We start from the raw sequence: 19440 nt of genomic DNA on the forward strand, positions 1-19440 counted from the left end.
TAGGAATTTAAGAAACGACCTCCTCGATGTCAAGACTCACAAACTATCATCAGAAAAATGAAAAAAATGTATAATTTTAATTATAATAATTATCGTATACAACTTTGGAATCTTTCCAAGCTTCCAAAAATATATTTTACCTTTGAAACCCCTTATTTTATCTACCTCAGTTTAGCTTTTATTTAGATTTTCTACAAAAGAATATATTTCTCAAATATTTTTGTATTTTATGAAATATCAATAAATTAAAGAAAAACCATAATTTAATTCGTAATAAAAATGTATGAATTATGAATTTATGATACCAGATACTCAAAACCAAAAGAATCTAATTCTGTTGATCAAAAATATATTTTTTTTATATACTTAATGAACTATAATTCAAGCTCGCAAACAACTAATTATGAACTCTGTTTAAATAGGTAGGAACTAAAAGGTCCTAAATCAATACGATTTCCAAACATATTATCTAATAGTGATTCTAAATAGCATCATTTGGTTCTTAACTCTATTGTTCAAATCAGTAGATTGTGTCTATTATATTGTACTCGATAAAATAAATAAATGTTAACTAAATAGTTCTATCCCAATACATAACAAAATTAAGTCTATTTAAATAAAATTACTGAATAACTAAACTTATATCAATAACATGACAAATTCCGTAAATAATATTAAAATCATGTTGCGTTAGATACAACATAACGTTTCATAATCTTTTATATTCTAAAGAAAATAATATGCAACTTAATGGAAAAAAGTTGTAGAAATAAACTTATTATCAAAGTTTTTATCTGTATTCTAAATTATAAATAACATGTCAGCAACTTATATTTTTATGATTTTGTTTATTTAGCTATGTTATGCTTTGCTTCGAAAAAAACTCAAATTATAAGACTTATTAATCATTAAATATCACTAAATACGTAAGAAAATTATAATATAACTGCTTTAACTTTAAAACTGCATCTTGCAGACAATTTAATATATTGATTTATTGGTTATTGGTTTAGCTCATGTCAAGTTACAGGTAAATGTTTATTTTGATAATAAAGATTACTACTGGGACATTTCATAGCCCGTATTATTCAGAATATTAAGATACAACAACATTGGACATTTATACAGTTCACAAATCATTCACGAATATGTATGTCTAGTCTAATGGACTTTATCCATTAACAGAAGGTATACACAACTACACAAGCACACACATGAAAAAAAAATCCTTTTAAAGTAAAAGTTAAAAAAAAAAATAAAAACAGAAGACAAATTAAAGCACAAAACTAAACAATCAGGTCACCGACTTAATATTCATTGATATATATAAAACAAAAAACTCTACTATTTTTCGTTTGAATAGGCTGTTATGAAACCAACGGATGCGTGTATAAATTGTCGACAAATGCACACATTTTACCTGACAGACGAAATGACCAATAAAAGCTCATAAAAACAGTACAAATAAATGTTTGTTGCAGGCTATTTAAAAACCCTTAATGGCAACTTTTGCTAAGGTTCTATCTACCGTTTTTTCGCATCCCATCTCATTTTTTCCCCTTTCTTATATCTCAGTATCGTTCTTTCACCTTATTGCCTCTTACCATCTTTCTATTTGCCCAGATAATATCCAAACTAACCCCATTCAACCGTAATGCTAAATTATATCCATTTATATTTTTAAATGGCGTACAAATGTCTGTAATAGTTCAAATCACCTTATGTTTAGAATAAACAACAAATATCTCACTCTCCAAACGAAAAATGTTAAAAAAAAAGGTACAAATTATCTGTTAGTGAATAATATTATATTTACATCAATGTTAAATTTCAAAAAAAAAATACAAATACAAATTATCTAAAGTAATTATCACAATTCTTTTATGACAAGATAAACTGTTTTTTTTTTTTTGATGTTTTGTTTGAATGTTTTAAATGTTTTCAATAAAAGTAAATATAATTGCATTGTCTGTAGTCACACGTATATTAACAACTACTATTTCCTTTTATAGAATCTAAACAACGCAAAAAATTATGCTTAAGTAATATTTTAATTATAAAAAATGAGGAAAAGTGTGTATGTCTATCATATGATATATTTATGTATTTAGGTTAAATATGCTTGTATTATGCAATTAATACTGTTAAAAATTTTAATTACCTACATTGAAAAAATAAGTTTAGGTTTTTTTTTTAAATTTAAGTGATCTAGAACAAAGCTATACCAGCCAATTTTTAGATTCTGAATAGAACAATGAATGTATTGATTTTACGAATCTTCGAGATAATAACCACGATAATGCATACACGAGAATGACTTAGATACCCTCAAACCTGTTTCCCAATAACTATTTTTTCCTGTTAAACTAATTTTTCAAGGTTTAATTCATATTAACCATTTTATTTGCTTTTTTCTGTGTCTATTATTGCTGATTCTCTAATATTGTATAAAGGTTTGGGAATTAAATTAGTAAAATGCTTCAATTTTTAACTTCGAGGGAAGTTATTGGCAGGAAATTGAATCTTGTTACTACTATGTTGGTAAAAAGTAAAAAATGGCCAGTTACTTTTAACTGAGAATGAATTTGAGAATAGTTACAGTTTATGATATAATTGATTTAGTTTTTTTTTCATGTAATTAAAAAATTAACAACTGTATATAAAGAATACACATTTTCAAATTTGCACTAAATATTAATATTACCAATTACTAGATACGGAATTATTTTCAAAATACTTTGGATTTTTTGACATGTCTGTATTATGGTTGGGGGTTATTTCAACCATTTAGCGTGACCAATTGTTTTACCATGACGTCATCGTGTTGAGAGCATTATTGCTTATTTTAGTGTTAGGATTAGGGTTAGTATTTGTGTTAGTGATTTGACGATTATTAGCGATAAAGATAACACAGTTTAAAGTATACAAATAAAACCAATATTGGTTGATGGTTGTTCGGCGATGAATTATTGAGAATATTCTCGGGAATTTTTGGTATTTGTAATTTTAGCCCATAATCTCTCGCAATATCATTGTATATAACTTACTACTTCCTATTTCGACTAAATGCAGTAGCCAAAATAAATATATGTATATTGGTGTATATGTATACGTTTACAGTGTGGATATTCTTTGATTTTTACGTGGTATTTACGTACAGGTATTTAAAATATTTGACTTTTTATATTTTTTGTTTTTTATGAAATTCGTCAGATATGATCTGATTATAGTATCACATTATTGCAGTAATCTACTCAATGACAATGCATACTTGCTATATACTGTACAGGTACTTTTAAAGGTACCAGATGAATTTTAATCATCAATCACTTTAAATTAAAATTATAATTTTAAGTATCTTAAAGTGTAACCATGCAGATTTAAATTACGTAAGTTAGCACCTCTATTATTATGTATTTCTTAATATATGGATATTCAGAACAAATTATATGTTTAAACTTTGCAAAAACCCATTAATAAATTGACGATTTTACTCAGTTCTAATTTCAATATTATGAACATTAATTTGTAGTATATTTTGCCTATATAAACCGCCGTACAATAATTATGTTAATATATTGTTATTAACGTTAAAAACCAGTCACTGGGTGTTGAGAATTCATCATGCTAAATTTACCCTAGTAAATTAATATTAAACGAAGGAACTCTAAAATATCTGTCTATCACGATACCTATCATTTTCTATACACGTTGATAATATTTTTAAAATATTTGGATAATAATAAATTGTTGTAAGCTATTTATAATACAGACCTAATAACACCGTCCGAAGTTGTACGCTACCTACTTGAAATTGATTAAAATTGTATTAATAAAAATAGAGTAATATACGATATACAACATTATAATAAAGAATAATAAATTATATGCTATATTTTCGGAAAAAATTAGTTCATCGTATAGTATACAAGGTAATAGAAAATTAAATTACTTAATACTAATAGTAATATAAATAAACAAATTATAAAATATCCTTTTAAATAGATGCCAATACAGCTTTATTCAGAATACTTATTCGTACGTTTTAATTTTTTATTAGATTCAAATTCAACACAATATTAATTATCGTGACCCACTCAATGACAACGTACATTTGAAATTCAGTATATAGCTAAGTTACTTCTATGGTTTATGAATTATTTTAAATTTAAATTTGCTGTTTATAAAAAATGATCAACATTTCTGTTAAATTGCTTTAGCAAACAAATAAAAATTTTTTGATTACATTTGGTAATGTAACGATGACACTTACCGATGTAACGCCATTAACAAACGCTCTTTTGGCCAATGGTCCAGGTCCATCAACTGTTTCCCCATCGTCCTCTGGTCCCCAGGAAGCACTGTATATATCTATATAGTTTGTGTTCAAGCTTAATGCTTTTGCTTCAACCACGTCGTTAACAACCCCATCTAACATCCGGACACCTTGTGATAAACATACCAACAGCACAATCGATTACTTATGTTTAATTATTATCTTAAATAACTTTTAAAAATTTATTCAAATGAACAGATAGAAAATTTCAAATAAAATATCTCCAATATCTTCATCTATGACTATTGAATTTATTTTGAAGTACCTATATAATAATATTATATTATATCGATTTTTAAATTAGGTTGCTTAATTTTATGTCCTAAGATGCACAATTATATTTCAATAACTATAAATTTAATAATATTAATATTTAAAAAAAAAATATTGCATGTATAATTTATAATGCATATCATACATTTTTTATATGCTATCAAACATACAAATATTTATTAATACGCGTAAAATGTATTGCTTGTATATTATACTAATAAACGAATAATATTAGGTAGGTATTTCCATATATTTATATTATAAATAGTATTTATTAAATACATTGTATTATACTATTATAATATAAACTTGTATTATATTATGTGTATTATAATAAACTGTTAAGAATCCAACATCACTTTAATGAATTATTAAATTTTCTTTAAATACATCAAATTAATTCTACTAGTTACTTATGTTTATATAGTTTATTCCAAACCTCCAATTTTTGCATTATATGCGATTCCGACGCCACAGAATTGGTTGAATGCAACGGCTGCGACTTCTCCAGCACACCTAGTACCATGTTTATTGTCTCCGTCATCTCTTGGACTTGGGTCGTCATCATCGTCGTTTATATCCCAACTAGCTGCTTTGTCCTAAGAAATTACATAAATTACCCAAGTCAATGTCGATTAAACATTACATTAAATATCTGCAGTATTAAGGGTGGTAAGGGTATATTACATAAATAATGCATGCAATATTTTTAACTCGAGGTGTATGGGTGTGCTCGAATTCGAATTAAATAAAAGAGACAATATGAGCACTAGAAAACAGTTTGGAGTAATGAAACGCGAAGAAGTTAAATAGCAGGATAATACAAACAAGGGCGCAAAAGGTCAATCAAAATGGACCCGAAGGCGACAAAGAGTGTAAACAGAATAATATACACAATACAGTGAATACTTGACAGCGGCAGAGGCGATGGCATTATTAAATGGCTAGGGGCTGTGTAACGTCTTGAAAAAAAAAAAAAAACTATGAGACTGTCGCCTGGGAGAAGTTGAAAAATACATATGGAATGTTTGAGAATGGAAATTGAGTTCAGCAATAATGTATATAGGTGCCTGGAGACGTTGTTCGTCAATCAATATTAAATTGAAAAATGTTTTAAATTAAACATAGACTAACATACCAGAAGTATGGTTTTTTTTCATATATTTTATGAATCCAATCAATTATGAATTAAAAATGGAGTTATTGTTTTTAGCGTCACAACACGAATTGAATTTAAATTGTTCGTTACTATTAATAAAAAAAAATTATAATAAACAAAAAGTGGTTACTAGTTTGAAATGTTTGAATCGTTTAAAAAAAAGAGCTAATCAATTAATAATTTTAAACGCATTATAATATATTCACCTTATTGAAATTTAATTTTATATGACCGTATATTTACCATGTATGGTTTATTTATTTTTGATTACATTAAGATATAATAATGATGAATAGTAGGTATGTATTAATAATGTATCTGATAATATATGACCAAAGGTAATACAATCAACATTTTATTAATATAAATATAAATTAGAAACATAAAATTGTGAATAATTTTGTTAGTTACTAACAATACCAATTATTATGCATCATATAATACATTAATATTGTAAAAATATAATATATATATTTATACATTTTGTAACCAAACTAAATAACTAAAAATATATATAAGTATCTATATTTTTTTTTAAATATGAGTTAACAACATATCTACATTTATAGAGTGATGTATATCCTATCACTAAAGATTTTTATAACTAATTTATTTTCCTTCTTTCTTTCCATTTTCATATTACTGTGTTATTGTGTTGATTTTTTTGGATTTGAATTCATGTTGTGATGTGATCGCATAGAGCGATGGACAGCGGTCAGGTCGTTGTCTATTAGTCAACTTATTTATCCCATTAGGGATAAAGCTAGTGGCAGGAGTGGCTTCGAGCAGGTTGCCAACACACACCCTTATGTTTATTATTAATCAGCGAATATGAAAATAGGAGGTTCACTGGAACTTTTAAAGATCTACACGCAGCGATGGACGAGAGAGTACTATGGCTAGATGAATTGTATGTGGATATTTAACATCAACGAAGAAAATATTTAATAAATTAAAATTAAAATTAACTGACATGTTGTTGCTTACAATCCATCATTTTTAAACTAATAATTTAACTGTACTGCCTAAAGTTAAGAGTTAAGACAAACCCAATTTTTACTATTTATATTATACATGTTATACTATAATCGCAATACCTGTAGTCACACGAAAATAAAAATAATACTGTGTCGATTGTTATTTTAGATGATGCTTTGTATATAATGTTCGCCTCGTTAAAACAAATAAATTATTAAATATCATTTATAATTTATATTAAAAATGCATTATACTATTATTGTAATTATTATAAGTATAAGTCATTATGATATATTTTATTAAATATGTTATAATGTAAAATAAAAAAAAACTTTGATGTAGAATACATGAATTATACAGTTTCAATGAAACTTAGTGAAAGTGATTTAATATGTAGGTTTATTTAGCATATGTATAATATGCATATACATATACGTATATAGGTACTTTATACACAGTAGTCAGATTTATTGTTTCTCTATACTGGGATTCTAATCAGTGACCTGTTTTATTTGTGTCATTGGAGTAACGCACGATACATTATAATTTTTACAGCCAATGTTATAATTTTAAAAAAAAAAAAACTATATATTTAACTTAGGTACCTTGAGAAATTTAAATTATAACAAACTGTACAGAAATACTCTTAAAAATATCCTTTGACTTTAAAATATTGAGTATCTAACCAAAATAAAAATGTTCCTAAGAACATTGAGTTGTTTGGAATTAGTTTTTGAGCTTTAAAATAGTGCATACAAAATAAATTGCATAATACTATTGTTATAAATTACCATTTACCAGTGGAAACAGTAATATTTCTATTATAAATTACGTATACAAAATAACTTAAAATTCAGAACCTAACTAATTACAAGTATTAGTTTCTAAATGCCAATAACATTTAATTAAATGATCCTTGATTTTAGGTTTAGATTGTATTAGTTTATAATTGGTTATTAATTACTTTACAATATTGTTAACCGTTATCATAGCATACTAGTACGATGCAAACTGTTAAACTCTACAAAATCTATGTCTCAATAAAGTTTTATTGGAAATAAATTTTTATCAAACGTTTTCATAATATTAAGTTTGTGATAACTTCAGATTTTTAGTAAGGACATATTTTAAAATGAAAACGTACTCAAATAATAACATAATAAATGCATATGAAATTCGAGAAAGATATATTTTGTGACATTTTAACATGTCAAAAATTATATGGGTAAATGACAATAAAGAACATATTATTACTGTATATGTCATATGATATACTGATTATACCTGAAATATTATAGTATTATATTAGCTAATTACATATTACTCGTTATCAAAGGTATATAATATTACTGTATTAGTAAAATATGGAGATGGGTTTCTATAACAATAATTATACCATTAACTATTAAAACATATAGTAGTATATTCTTGTATAAATAATTATATTTAATAATAAATTTAAATACCTATGTAGTAAAATGCTTACAAATGTAAAACCAAATATTAATGTTGTCTACACAAAATGTCTATTCTAAGTCACTACGACTATAATATCATATTTATAAGAAAATAATGGACCCTTTAAAGTGTGTTTGGGTCAATATATATATATATATATATATATATCTTTTTGGGCCATTGCAAGTGGTGTTGAAAGAGAAGAGTATGTTGAAAAAGCGATAGACTAGGGTGCGACTCGTGAGATCTGAAGTATTATTCAACTTTGCAATTATCTCACTTCCAACAACTTGTTTTCGTTAGGGTGTATGAGTATCGAGCGTGGCCTCTATCTCTTCTTAGTTTCACTCATTTTACTAAAATAAATAACTACCATAAATTATCATTTTATTAACAATGTTTTGAGTAAATTTTTTATAATAATCATATTATTGATATTGCTGTTTCATGTAAAATTAATATTTTATTTTATCTTTAAACCACAAACTAACATATGACTTTATTAAACTGACCATAAAATGTAAATATACTTTTATGAATATAATTCCATGTCAAATTTTGTATTAAGCTAATAACATAGTATACTACGTTCTAGTAATTCTAAAACTACGGTAATTAGTTGCTTCCTATACACACATATGATACAAACAATTGGATTGGATAAAAGAATATTAATGTTTCTTTAATATTATAATATACTAAATAATATACACATAAGAATATATTATGGCTTGTATAAAAAAAATAATTAAGTATCGAATTTAGTATTTTTATCATTAATCGATATGTTATGAGGTATTATTACACACTATACAGTGTATATTATTATAATACTTAACATACATACCTACAGTTTGCTTTTTAGAGTTTAACATAATCTAAACCCTTATATATTACCTCAATATTATCATAATACTCTTACTGAAGGTATTAATATTTTAATTATATTTAGCTTTTTACCCAATTAAAATAAACAGTGAATAGTTGATTTTGAAATGACTGAAATACAGAAAGCTATTTAATATTTTCAGTGTTTACATACTGTCAACTTTTTATGAAATTCTATTGTTTAAATAATTAAATTTAAGTACGTTTATAAATATTTAATGGTCACAAGCATATTGTGTATAGTGTGTATCATGCACATATAAACTTTATAAATATTACAATTAAAATTATGATATTATGCTACGAGTACATTCAGTCATTTAAAGTAAGACATCCAATATTAGTTATTACATAGATAAAAAAAAATCGAACAACAAGATGATCTTAAGTTATAGAAAAACAAAAACAAATTTTGGACATTTTGGACATTGTATACAATTAAAAAAATTATTATACACTTTGCTTGTAGTTGATACTCTTATATTATATTTTACATCTCAAAAAAATTTAATTCAAATCTGAGAGAGCAGAATTATTTACAAAAATTATACAATTTAAAATTAATAATATATTTTATATTGTTTAGCAAGTTGCAAGTTAAAAGTTTATTAAGTTAAAAATTATTTTGTTTATATTATAACTTAACTTGTATATAGTAATTATTTTTAATATTACATTTTTGTTTTAATTGACAAACACTTCTTTACAAATTACAGACCCACACTGCAAACTTAATTTTAAACTCATTATAAATTTTAATATTTCATTGTAAAAATAAAACCACTAAGTTTCCATACCAATTTAATAATTCATGTTTGAGAAGTTAGATAATAGTTTTAATGGATTATCGAATATTAAATTACAATACATAATTTACCTAACCTATATTATTTTAACAGTTTTTATATTTCAGCATCGGTACTCACTGTTACTGTATAAATAAAATAAACTTAACCTATGTTTTAATTCGATCATATTCACAAAAATCAAAACTGGAAAAACTGGAAACCTAACCTGGAAATGGAAAAAAACTTCAAAACCAACAAAATATTATAACACATTAATGTAATACACATTATGAAATAAGGTGAATGTGGTTCATGTTGGCTATGTTAGTTTTGATTTCAAATCACTTTGAGTTGTAAATAGCCATTTATAATACCTATACCTTCAAATTATAATCTTGATACATAACATCAATAAATGAATGAACATGATTAAATCTTTTGAGTACTTAATATAATAGAATAATAGTTAAAATTCAGAATGCGATGAACAAGGTTTATTTGTTTAGTTTCTCGTTTGTTGGTTAAACTCAAAGAAGTAGTATGGGTCTTGTAATTTGTAGAAAAGGATAAATAGTAACAAATAAACTCGATTCTCCCTAGAGACATAATAAGGAAGTTATATTATGTTCCTTTAGTAATGAAGGGAAATTGTAGGTTGATCATAAGTTAGTATTTAGGGATTTTCGCTGATTAAGAACGGAAAAACGAGCCACAGGGCTTCAACAGAACGAATTAAACATCACTCAACCATGGTTGTTTTTCATATGCCTTAGCTATGTACTAATTTCTGAATTTATCCACTTAAATAAAAAATAATTTTCGTTATTATATTGTATTTAAAACTTCTGAACTCAATACTTATTCATGTTTACCAATTCTTTATTGCCCATAATAAGATTTAAACATAACCAAATATTGTTGGAAATTTTGTTTTAATAAGACACAATATTTAAAAATGTTATACTCAATAATATATTGTGTAAAGATAAGTTTCTATTTTAATTTATATATTCACTCATATAAGTATTGTAATTTTACATATGATATACAAGTAGGTATCAATTGACAGTATAATAATAAAAAAAGTGGATGCACTCTGCTGTACAGTAGGTTACAAGTGGGTTACTGTAATGGATGGAATTAAATTTGAATCCAATGATATATCATTGTATACGAAAAACGATTCTGAGCGGAAACGGTTTGTCTGTCTAGGATATATTATAGATTATTAAAAATTTTCAAATCTTAGATTTAAAAAGAAAATGTTTATGAATTTCTAGTTCAAAATAATTTACGAATTTTCGTGATTTTTACGTAAGTTGTCAAAATTAAAATTTGAATGCTTGTAAAAAAAAATGTGACTATATATTTATTTTATTTTATTTTTCAACTGCTATTGTAAAAATAATTCGGGAGCCTTGTATTAAATTTTCAAATCTTAGATTTAAAAAGAAAAACTTTTATGAATTTCTATCTAAGATAATTTGAACATTGCCGTAATTTTGACGTATTTAGTCAAAATTTGAACTTTAAATGCTTATAAAAAAAAATTATGCATATGCATTTTTAATATTTTTCAAATGCTATTGTTACAACGTGTTAGAAGCCTTGTATTAAATTTTCAAATCTTAGATATAAAAGGAAAATTTTTTATGAATTTCTAGTTTAAAATAATAATTTATGAATTTTCGTGATTTTTACGTATGTTGTAAAAATTCAAACTTTGAATGCTTGCAAAAAAAATTGTGTCTATGCATTTATTTTATTTTTAGCTGCTATTGTAAAAATATGATAGGATCCTTGTATTAAATTTTTAAGATCTTCTACCCAAAAAATAAATTTTTATCTATATAATTTAAAAAAAACTAATAATGACCAAAAATTTCATATGCCTATGAATCGTTCAACTTAAGTTGAACATTTTTGAAAATTGTATGGTGGATAGAATATACTTATATAAACATTCGGTGAAAATTTCTTGTATTTATAGTCATTTTTTTAATGTTACATCAAAAACTAAAATTGACTTTGTCGAAAACTGATTGTGCGTAAAATTTCCCGTTTTCCCCTTAGTTTTTTGTTTGTTTATCCCGATTATTTAGAAAAATATTAAGCATTTTTTACTTTTGACCCCCCAAAGTACCAACTAGATTCACTTTCTGATCGAACGAGGTACTGAAGTCAAAAATCGAAGCATTTTTACTGCCCCAAAACGTGATGACAGACACAAAAAAAAAAAAAAACCACATCATGGTAAAATCAATACAGTCATCGCTCCGCTCAGAATCTAAAAAAAAAAACAAACATCATGGTAAAATCAATACATTCATCGCTTCTCTCAGAATCTACAATTCACAGATGTTGAAACTATATTTTACCAAATTTAATAAAAAGTTATGAACTATGAATCACATATTTATTATTTATATCTTACATAACTAAAAAAGTATGTTAAAACCTTTGCATTAGAGACATAATTTACATTACTCATATAGTAATAAATATATATTTATATGTTAACGTTAGTGATATTAATTAGGTAATAAACTAATAATGTTAATGATTAGCCAATATCATAAATTCCTAACATTGGTAGACAATATGGTAAATGCTTAAGCATTAACTGACGACATGACAATGTTATAAAAATCAATTAGTTTGTTAACATATTTTCAACTATTATTGATAAATTGACAAATGTTGATAGTTGTTTTTGACAAAGTATATAAATTAGGTCAGACATTTTTAAAAACAAGATAAATTATACATACTTATTTATTTTCAAAATTGTTTGTACTGTAACATTTTGAATTGCTTAGAACATTACTTTATTACAAGCATATTATATATTAGTGTTCCATAGTGTTTTACATAATTATCTTGTATAGCCTTTTTATCCCGTGATTACCTAGCCAGTAGCCTCTACATGAATTATAGATGGATACTAGATACACTTTAAGCAGTTTGATAGTACGCATTACGCATACATGTGTAAAAATATATAATTAATAAATTATTACGATTTATATTATATGGATACCAGATATATCGACAAACAACTATCTTAATAAACGAATCTACTTAATAAACACCTAATGTACGACCATCGATTTATATTGGCTGGAAAATACACAAAGTTAATTGGTTTAAAATGTTTATCAATTATGTCTAAAACAGCCGAAATTAACTTCACAACCTAGGAAATATTTCAAAATGCCTCAAAATAATGAAGATTAACGTTATTTCCTGGTTACTATCGTATAGTGTCTAATTTGATTAGAAATATTGTTATTAACTAGTCATTAACGTTAATTTTTTAATTAACGTCTTCATGGGTTCATTGTTACATACTATAGGTCCAACATTTTTTTTATAGACATTTTAAGTTAAAATTTCAACGAAACTAAATATTAATTTTAAACGAAAAATAACGATTTTAGTTATTTTATTATAATTCAAAAAATATTCGTTTGGACATAAATGTGTTTTGTTTTTACGCATACTATTATTCACATAGGCGTCATTACGGTTAACAAGGAATAGAATTTACTACCATGCCAATTTTATTATTTTATCTACTGACTATTTCTAGGCTTCATTTTATACCACACAATTTAATTAAAGATATTATTCAAGAAGCTTTCCATACCATGTTTTTATTCCAAGATTTGCTTTTGACTATTTACTAGATTTTATATACAATTTATAAAGTATTTAGATTAGTTTTTAATTATTTATTTCACGAACTTCTTTGCACTGCTATAATAGTATGTTAGTATATCTATAGTAATATTATAGGAAATAGCATAATAAAAATTATTATATAATATATTATGAAATATTTTTTTGGAACTAATTAGTTTACAATCCCATAATATTACTTATAGAAAACTAAATATCTGATAGCAGTATAAATATATTAAAAAAATCATTTTTTGTTATTGATTTAAAATTCAACACAATCCCACTTTAGAAGCATCTACTCAATAATTTATTTTTTTGTAGGCATATAAACATAAAAATATTATTATTAATATCAAACAATTTTCTACATTTATGTTACATTTTAATTTATTAATTTATCATTTTTATTCTTATATTCCTTATTTATAAATCTATAACAAATATTTTACTTGACAATTACAAAAAATGTATTTAAAAAAGGAAGTACCTAATTTAAAATAAACTGTAGTGAACATATATCTATTATATTACAAACATCAGCTAGGCTGTAATAAAATATGACAATAACAACGATGTTAACATTGTAATTTGCATATTTATTTATGAATTTAAATATACTTTTTAATGAATAATAATAAATTATGGATATTGTATAGTGTTTGTGTTATACTACAACATATTATTTAAATTTTAAAATATATACATTTAAAAGCATCATACAAAGAAAAAAAATCAATTAAATTATTGAAACATATTATATATTATCAATAGTCCCTTTTCACCAATTAAACATAAATATACCTATTATATAACTATACAAATGTCAGTTGAGTAGATTATCAAATTAAATTCTTCAAAAGATGTGTTCTTCCTATCTCGAAACAATACATGCATAATTTTCTCTATGTCTATCTCTATCCATCTATATTTTGTTTAGTGCGTTTGTCTTATGGCCAGCAAAAGATTCTCTCAATTATTCTGCTGAGCTCAAACGTGACCCTTTGTTGATCTTTAATCGACCATTGTTTCGCACTAGTGACTCTCAAATAAACCACTGAACATCTTAGGACCTACCAACAGAATCTATTGTTACGCAATCGCATTTAATGCTATTCTAGTGTTTTTAATTTTAGAATCCAAATATCCAATTAAATTTCACTTATCTTCAAGTCTAAAATTAAGTTCCATAATCATAAATGGAAACAGTACTATTTTTTAATTTTTAATTTTTTAAATAATACAAATCATAAAATAGGGAGCTGCGGAGATATTCGATTAGGTACTATAAATATTATTTATCTATAAATGTATTGCTTATTTAATAATATGGTGGGTGAATCTAAATTTTTTTATATCTGTTATATGTATATCAAAAAACTAACAAAAATTAATCGATTATCATCTTACTTAATTGATTGATTTATTAAGTAAAATAAACCTCAAAAATGTAAAGAGCATTTTACAATAACGATAAGTAAAACATAATGATATTATTATACAACAATATCTTAATAAATTATGATATTAATATAAATATTTATACATTTAATGTTGTTATAAACCCGTTTATAAGATAAAAATTGTAATTGGCCGAAATGATTATATAAGTCAAAACATTGTTTCTTCATTTTATTTAAAATTTTCTCGAGCATATTCGAAAACCAAGGTTATTTTACAATTTTAACCCACTTTAAGAAATTGTTGGTTGGTTAGTAAGATTCAATTAGTCTTCTTCCATGTATTCAAACTTATGTAGTTTCAGACTTTATGAACACCACCTCTATAGTGTATATGGTAAAATAATTATTTTTTTCTTTTAAGTTTAAATAATTAGAAAACAAGCCCGTTTTTACTGTGCAACACCTATACTAAACTTTAGTATTTATGGATTTCTATCCAAATAGTTATTAGTTGTGTTAAAATATTCTACATCTAGATATTATTCCAAAATGAAATTCCAACATGTAAATTACCACAATATGCGTTTTGTGTATACTAAGTATAGCGGTATGTAGAGCAAATTCCTGTGGTGTTCATATATCTTTAAGTAGTGATATTTATATGGAAAATCCATTATCCCACCAATATAAACAAAATACACCACGAGACATATTAAATAGGCAATGCTAACAGTTAAATTCACACAAATTCACAAAAAGAGTCAATAATCAATATTATATTAACTTATTCAAAACATTTTATTTTAGCTTTAATAATTTATGCTTTTTACTTAGTTGTTAATTATAAATACTGCTATTATTAAATAATATATTGAAAGTACCTTAATTATTAAAAATAATGCAAAAAGTAATATTTAAACTATTATTTATACATCTTTAATTATATTAGTTAAATTATGAATTTAATTTATGAAAGTAAAATGTATTTTAAATAATAATATAATATTATAATATACTGCCAAAATCATCCTTTTTAGATTAGTATAATTTTATAATTTTAGAATTACAATATCCATAATAGAAATGGTTCAAAAAATTATTTACTACTAACACATTTTTAACTAAGATTTTCCCATTTTATCACCTTCAAAGTCAAAGCATAACAATCATAATAAAGCCAAAACCACCTTTTGGGTTACTAATTTATGATTAGGCCAAATATTATTCTAACTTTTAAGACGTTACTATAAATATGCCATGACTCCGTAGTACATCATGGTGAATTCTTTAAAAACTACTACTCTGAGGCATTGAATATTGAAAGGTTATGATTATTATCAACCACTAAAATAGTTTGATTTATTTTTAAACATTAAATATAAATTATTCATCATTACAACATTGATTTTATTCGTGAAAAATTTAGAAATATAGTATAGATATGCATAACATAAATTTGATTTATTCATAAAATCTCTGAGAAGTAAATTTTTGATTGACATATTTTATACAACTAAATATTTTGGAATTTCAAATTAAAATACATATTTAGAAGATATAAAATAACGAATAATATAAAATTATTGACATTAATTCAAGAAATTATTTATTAATATCGTTAAGTATCTATCTTATATCTATTTGAAGAATTGCAATGCTAAATATGTTCGTAAACATGTTTAAAAATAATTGTGTCCGTTTGTATAAACATTTTGAAAATTCGTTTCACCGAAGAGAAATAAATACTTGTCGTCTTATTGGAATGCAAATACTACAGTGGACCCGTGAAAGCTTAAACTCGATTTGATGTCATAACGTATTCATGCATAACTATTCCTTTTTTGTTCCATTTCAAGTGTTCTCACAACCACAGAATTCTATAGCTGGATAAAATCATTGTTGGTGTATATGCAACAATAAGTGACCTTTGGTTCCTAAAAAAGTTGAATTTATATTCTAGAGAGTTATTCAAAAGATTGGCAAATCAATACTTTGTTAAGATATACTATACTATTATAAAGTTTACTATTTTTATAAGAATATTGCAAGTGTTCATAAATACATACGCCATACATGTACAATATTTTTTCACGACTTGGTTCTAGTACCCCTTAACACATACATTTTTTAACCTATATTACCTTACATTATAGTTTTGAATTAAGATCATAATCCAAAAATAAATGAGAAAAAAACAATTGATAAATTCAAAAAATATATGATTTTTTAGAATAGGTATTATATTATTAAACTATTAATATTGTTATACCATATTACCATAACATATAAATGTTATTAACAGATATGGCAATATATCTACGTTTCATATAAAAGTGTAAGTAGATTGATGGTACATCCAAATAGTTTACAGTTAGACTAATAATTACTTTAGAAATACTATCTAACATATACAATTATAATCATTATTTCTACATTTGATGAATTTTTAGTAAAAAAAAATTAACTAAATTTGCTTTATTTTTCGTTTAAATATCAAATTTTGTCAAAACTTGAACTAAAATGTCAATAAAAAAAAAATTTCACATGAACACTTATGTAAGTACATCATGATACATCTAAACATGTTTTTTTGAAGTTTTTAGATTGCCATATGAAAAATGCATAAGGTAAGTTTAAAATTATTGTTAAAGTTTTGAAAAAAAGCAGAGAAAAAACGTTATTTTACGTTTGAATATTGAATGACCAATAATGTAGAAACTTTAACTTAAATATTGTACATACCTACAGGTTTAATGTAGCTTTACACTAAACTTATTTTGTTATTTCTTCATGAAAAGCATTTGGGGGAATCGTGAGTTAATTTTGAAGTATAAAAATATTATAATATTATAATATTTAATATTAAATACCTTTGAGTATTACGATTAAAACATAATGCATTTTAAAATGTCTATGAAATAATAGTTTTAAGGTGTAAACAAATCATTTGTATCGTTTAAATATTGTGAAAATTTTAAGAATGTAAGAATGTTCTATAATAACTTACGACTAATCTCGTATTGAATTTTCAACCTCCTGATTTTAAAATTGAAAAAATTATAAATTTTCAAATACATAATAATTTTGAATTTTTATGAAATGATACAATTATATAAGTATGATTTATCTTAGCTAATTACATCGTTTTTTACAAATATTTCTAATTATCTTTTAATATAATGAATAGCAATAAGCTTATTTCTTCATTCTGTCAAATTAATTTAATTCCAATAACTATATATTATAATACTTATTACTTACAAAATATAATTATATGTATGATATAATTTACTATTATTCTATTATATAATTTGCATGTTATGAGCTACAATACTGCTAATAATATTACCATTGTTATTATCTCTATTGTCGTTCTCGGTTATTATTATTTGTATGATATAATATTCTCTGCTCTTCCCTGCGCATTGATCATTAAGCATACTGTAAGCACCCTACAATTAAGTTTGCCTTTTGACTGAAGAAATTAATATTATGTTCCTATTTTTGTACTCAAGTCATTTTAATAGAATAGGTTCTTAAATGAATAGCTTATAAAGGTTTTTTTTTTGTTTATAGTGAGAGAAGTAAATTAATCCAATGATAGGTAGTTAAATGTTTTACTAAAGTGCTTTGGTACACTAAGTACCTACCTATTATTATTATTATTTTGTGAGTATTATACTTATGACCAGATACTCACAAAACATTCATTCTAGAACAATATTACCAGTTGATAGGTACATAGTTTTACACGCATATGTTTCTGCACACATGCAACGGTACTCTCAATAACATTATCTGTACTGGTATTAATTATTATAAAACAGCTTTAAGCTTAATAACTGATGAATGTTTCTATAACGATGATCAAACAACTAAAGTTTTCTTATAACATAAATAATATTATATATTGCGTTACATATTGCATTATTTTTATAAATCACGATTCGAACATTTATTAGTCCTATTATAAAATATTAGTTTTAATAACAGTCTGAAGTTAGGGACGAACAAGAATTATTATGATTCTGAATACATACAATTTTCGCTTGTAATTGGAAACTAAATATTGTTTTGTAGAAAATTTATATTTATTATGTAACCTAAATATTTTGTATTTTAATGGAACTGCGTGAAACAGTAGATACGCAATATTAGTCTAAAATAATCTCCGTAATATCTATAAGAACACGTAATGACTATTGACAAGCAAAAAATAACATGGATAAGTTGCAGCGATTGATTGTAGTTGAAGGCAACAACAACAACAAAAATATACATACAAATTATCGTTTAAACATAAAAGTTCTTAATTCTTATTAAATATTGATTTTATTCTTACATAAAATAGTGATTAAAATATTATATCTATAATAATGTATTGTTTTAATTTAAACATATTAAATATACATAATAGGAAAAAATAACAAAATATTTAAACATTGTCGAATTTGTATTTAATACTAATGTATTTCA

The 19440-nt window shown here is 24.4% G+C and overlaps 1 protein-coding gene across 3 annotated transcripts in view; it reads right to left on the minus strand.

The window, feature by feature from the left end:
• The window catches only part of LOC107163151 (uncharacterized), a 109939-nt gene that overhangs the window by 29127 nt on the left and 61372 nt on the right, over nt 1-19440 (minus strand). For all 3 annotated transcript variants that reach the window (XM_089225913.1, XM_015510411.2, XM_015510410.2), the window contains 2 exons: nt 5049-5208; nt 4274-4446 (listed from right to left, as the gene is read on the minus strand). In XM_089225913.1, the coding sequence (XP_089082039.1) occupies nt 4274-4446; nt 5049-5208 (333 nt within the window). The remainder of the gene's footprint in view (nt 1-4273; nt 4447-5048; nt 5209-19440) is intronic.

This window comes from Diuraphis noxia, unplaced genomic scaffold (genome assembly GCF_037042655.1).
Source record: "Diuraphis noxia isolate RWA-SAM2 unplaced genomic scaffold, SU_Dnox_SAM2 contig0004, whole genome shotgun sequence".
Classification (NCBI taxonomy): Eukaryota; Metazoa; Arthropoda; class Insecta; order Hemiptera; family Aphididae; genus Diuraphis; species Diuraphis noxia.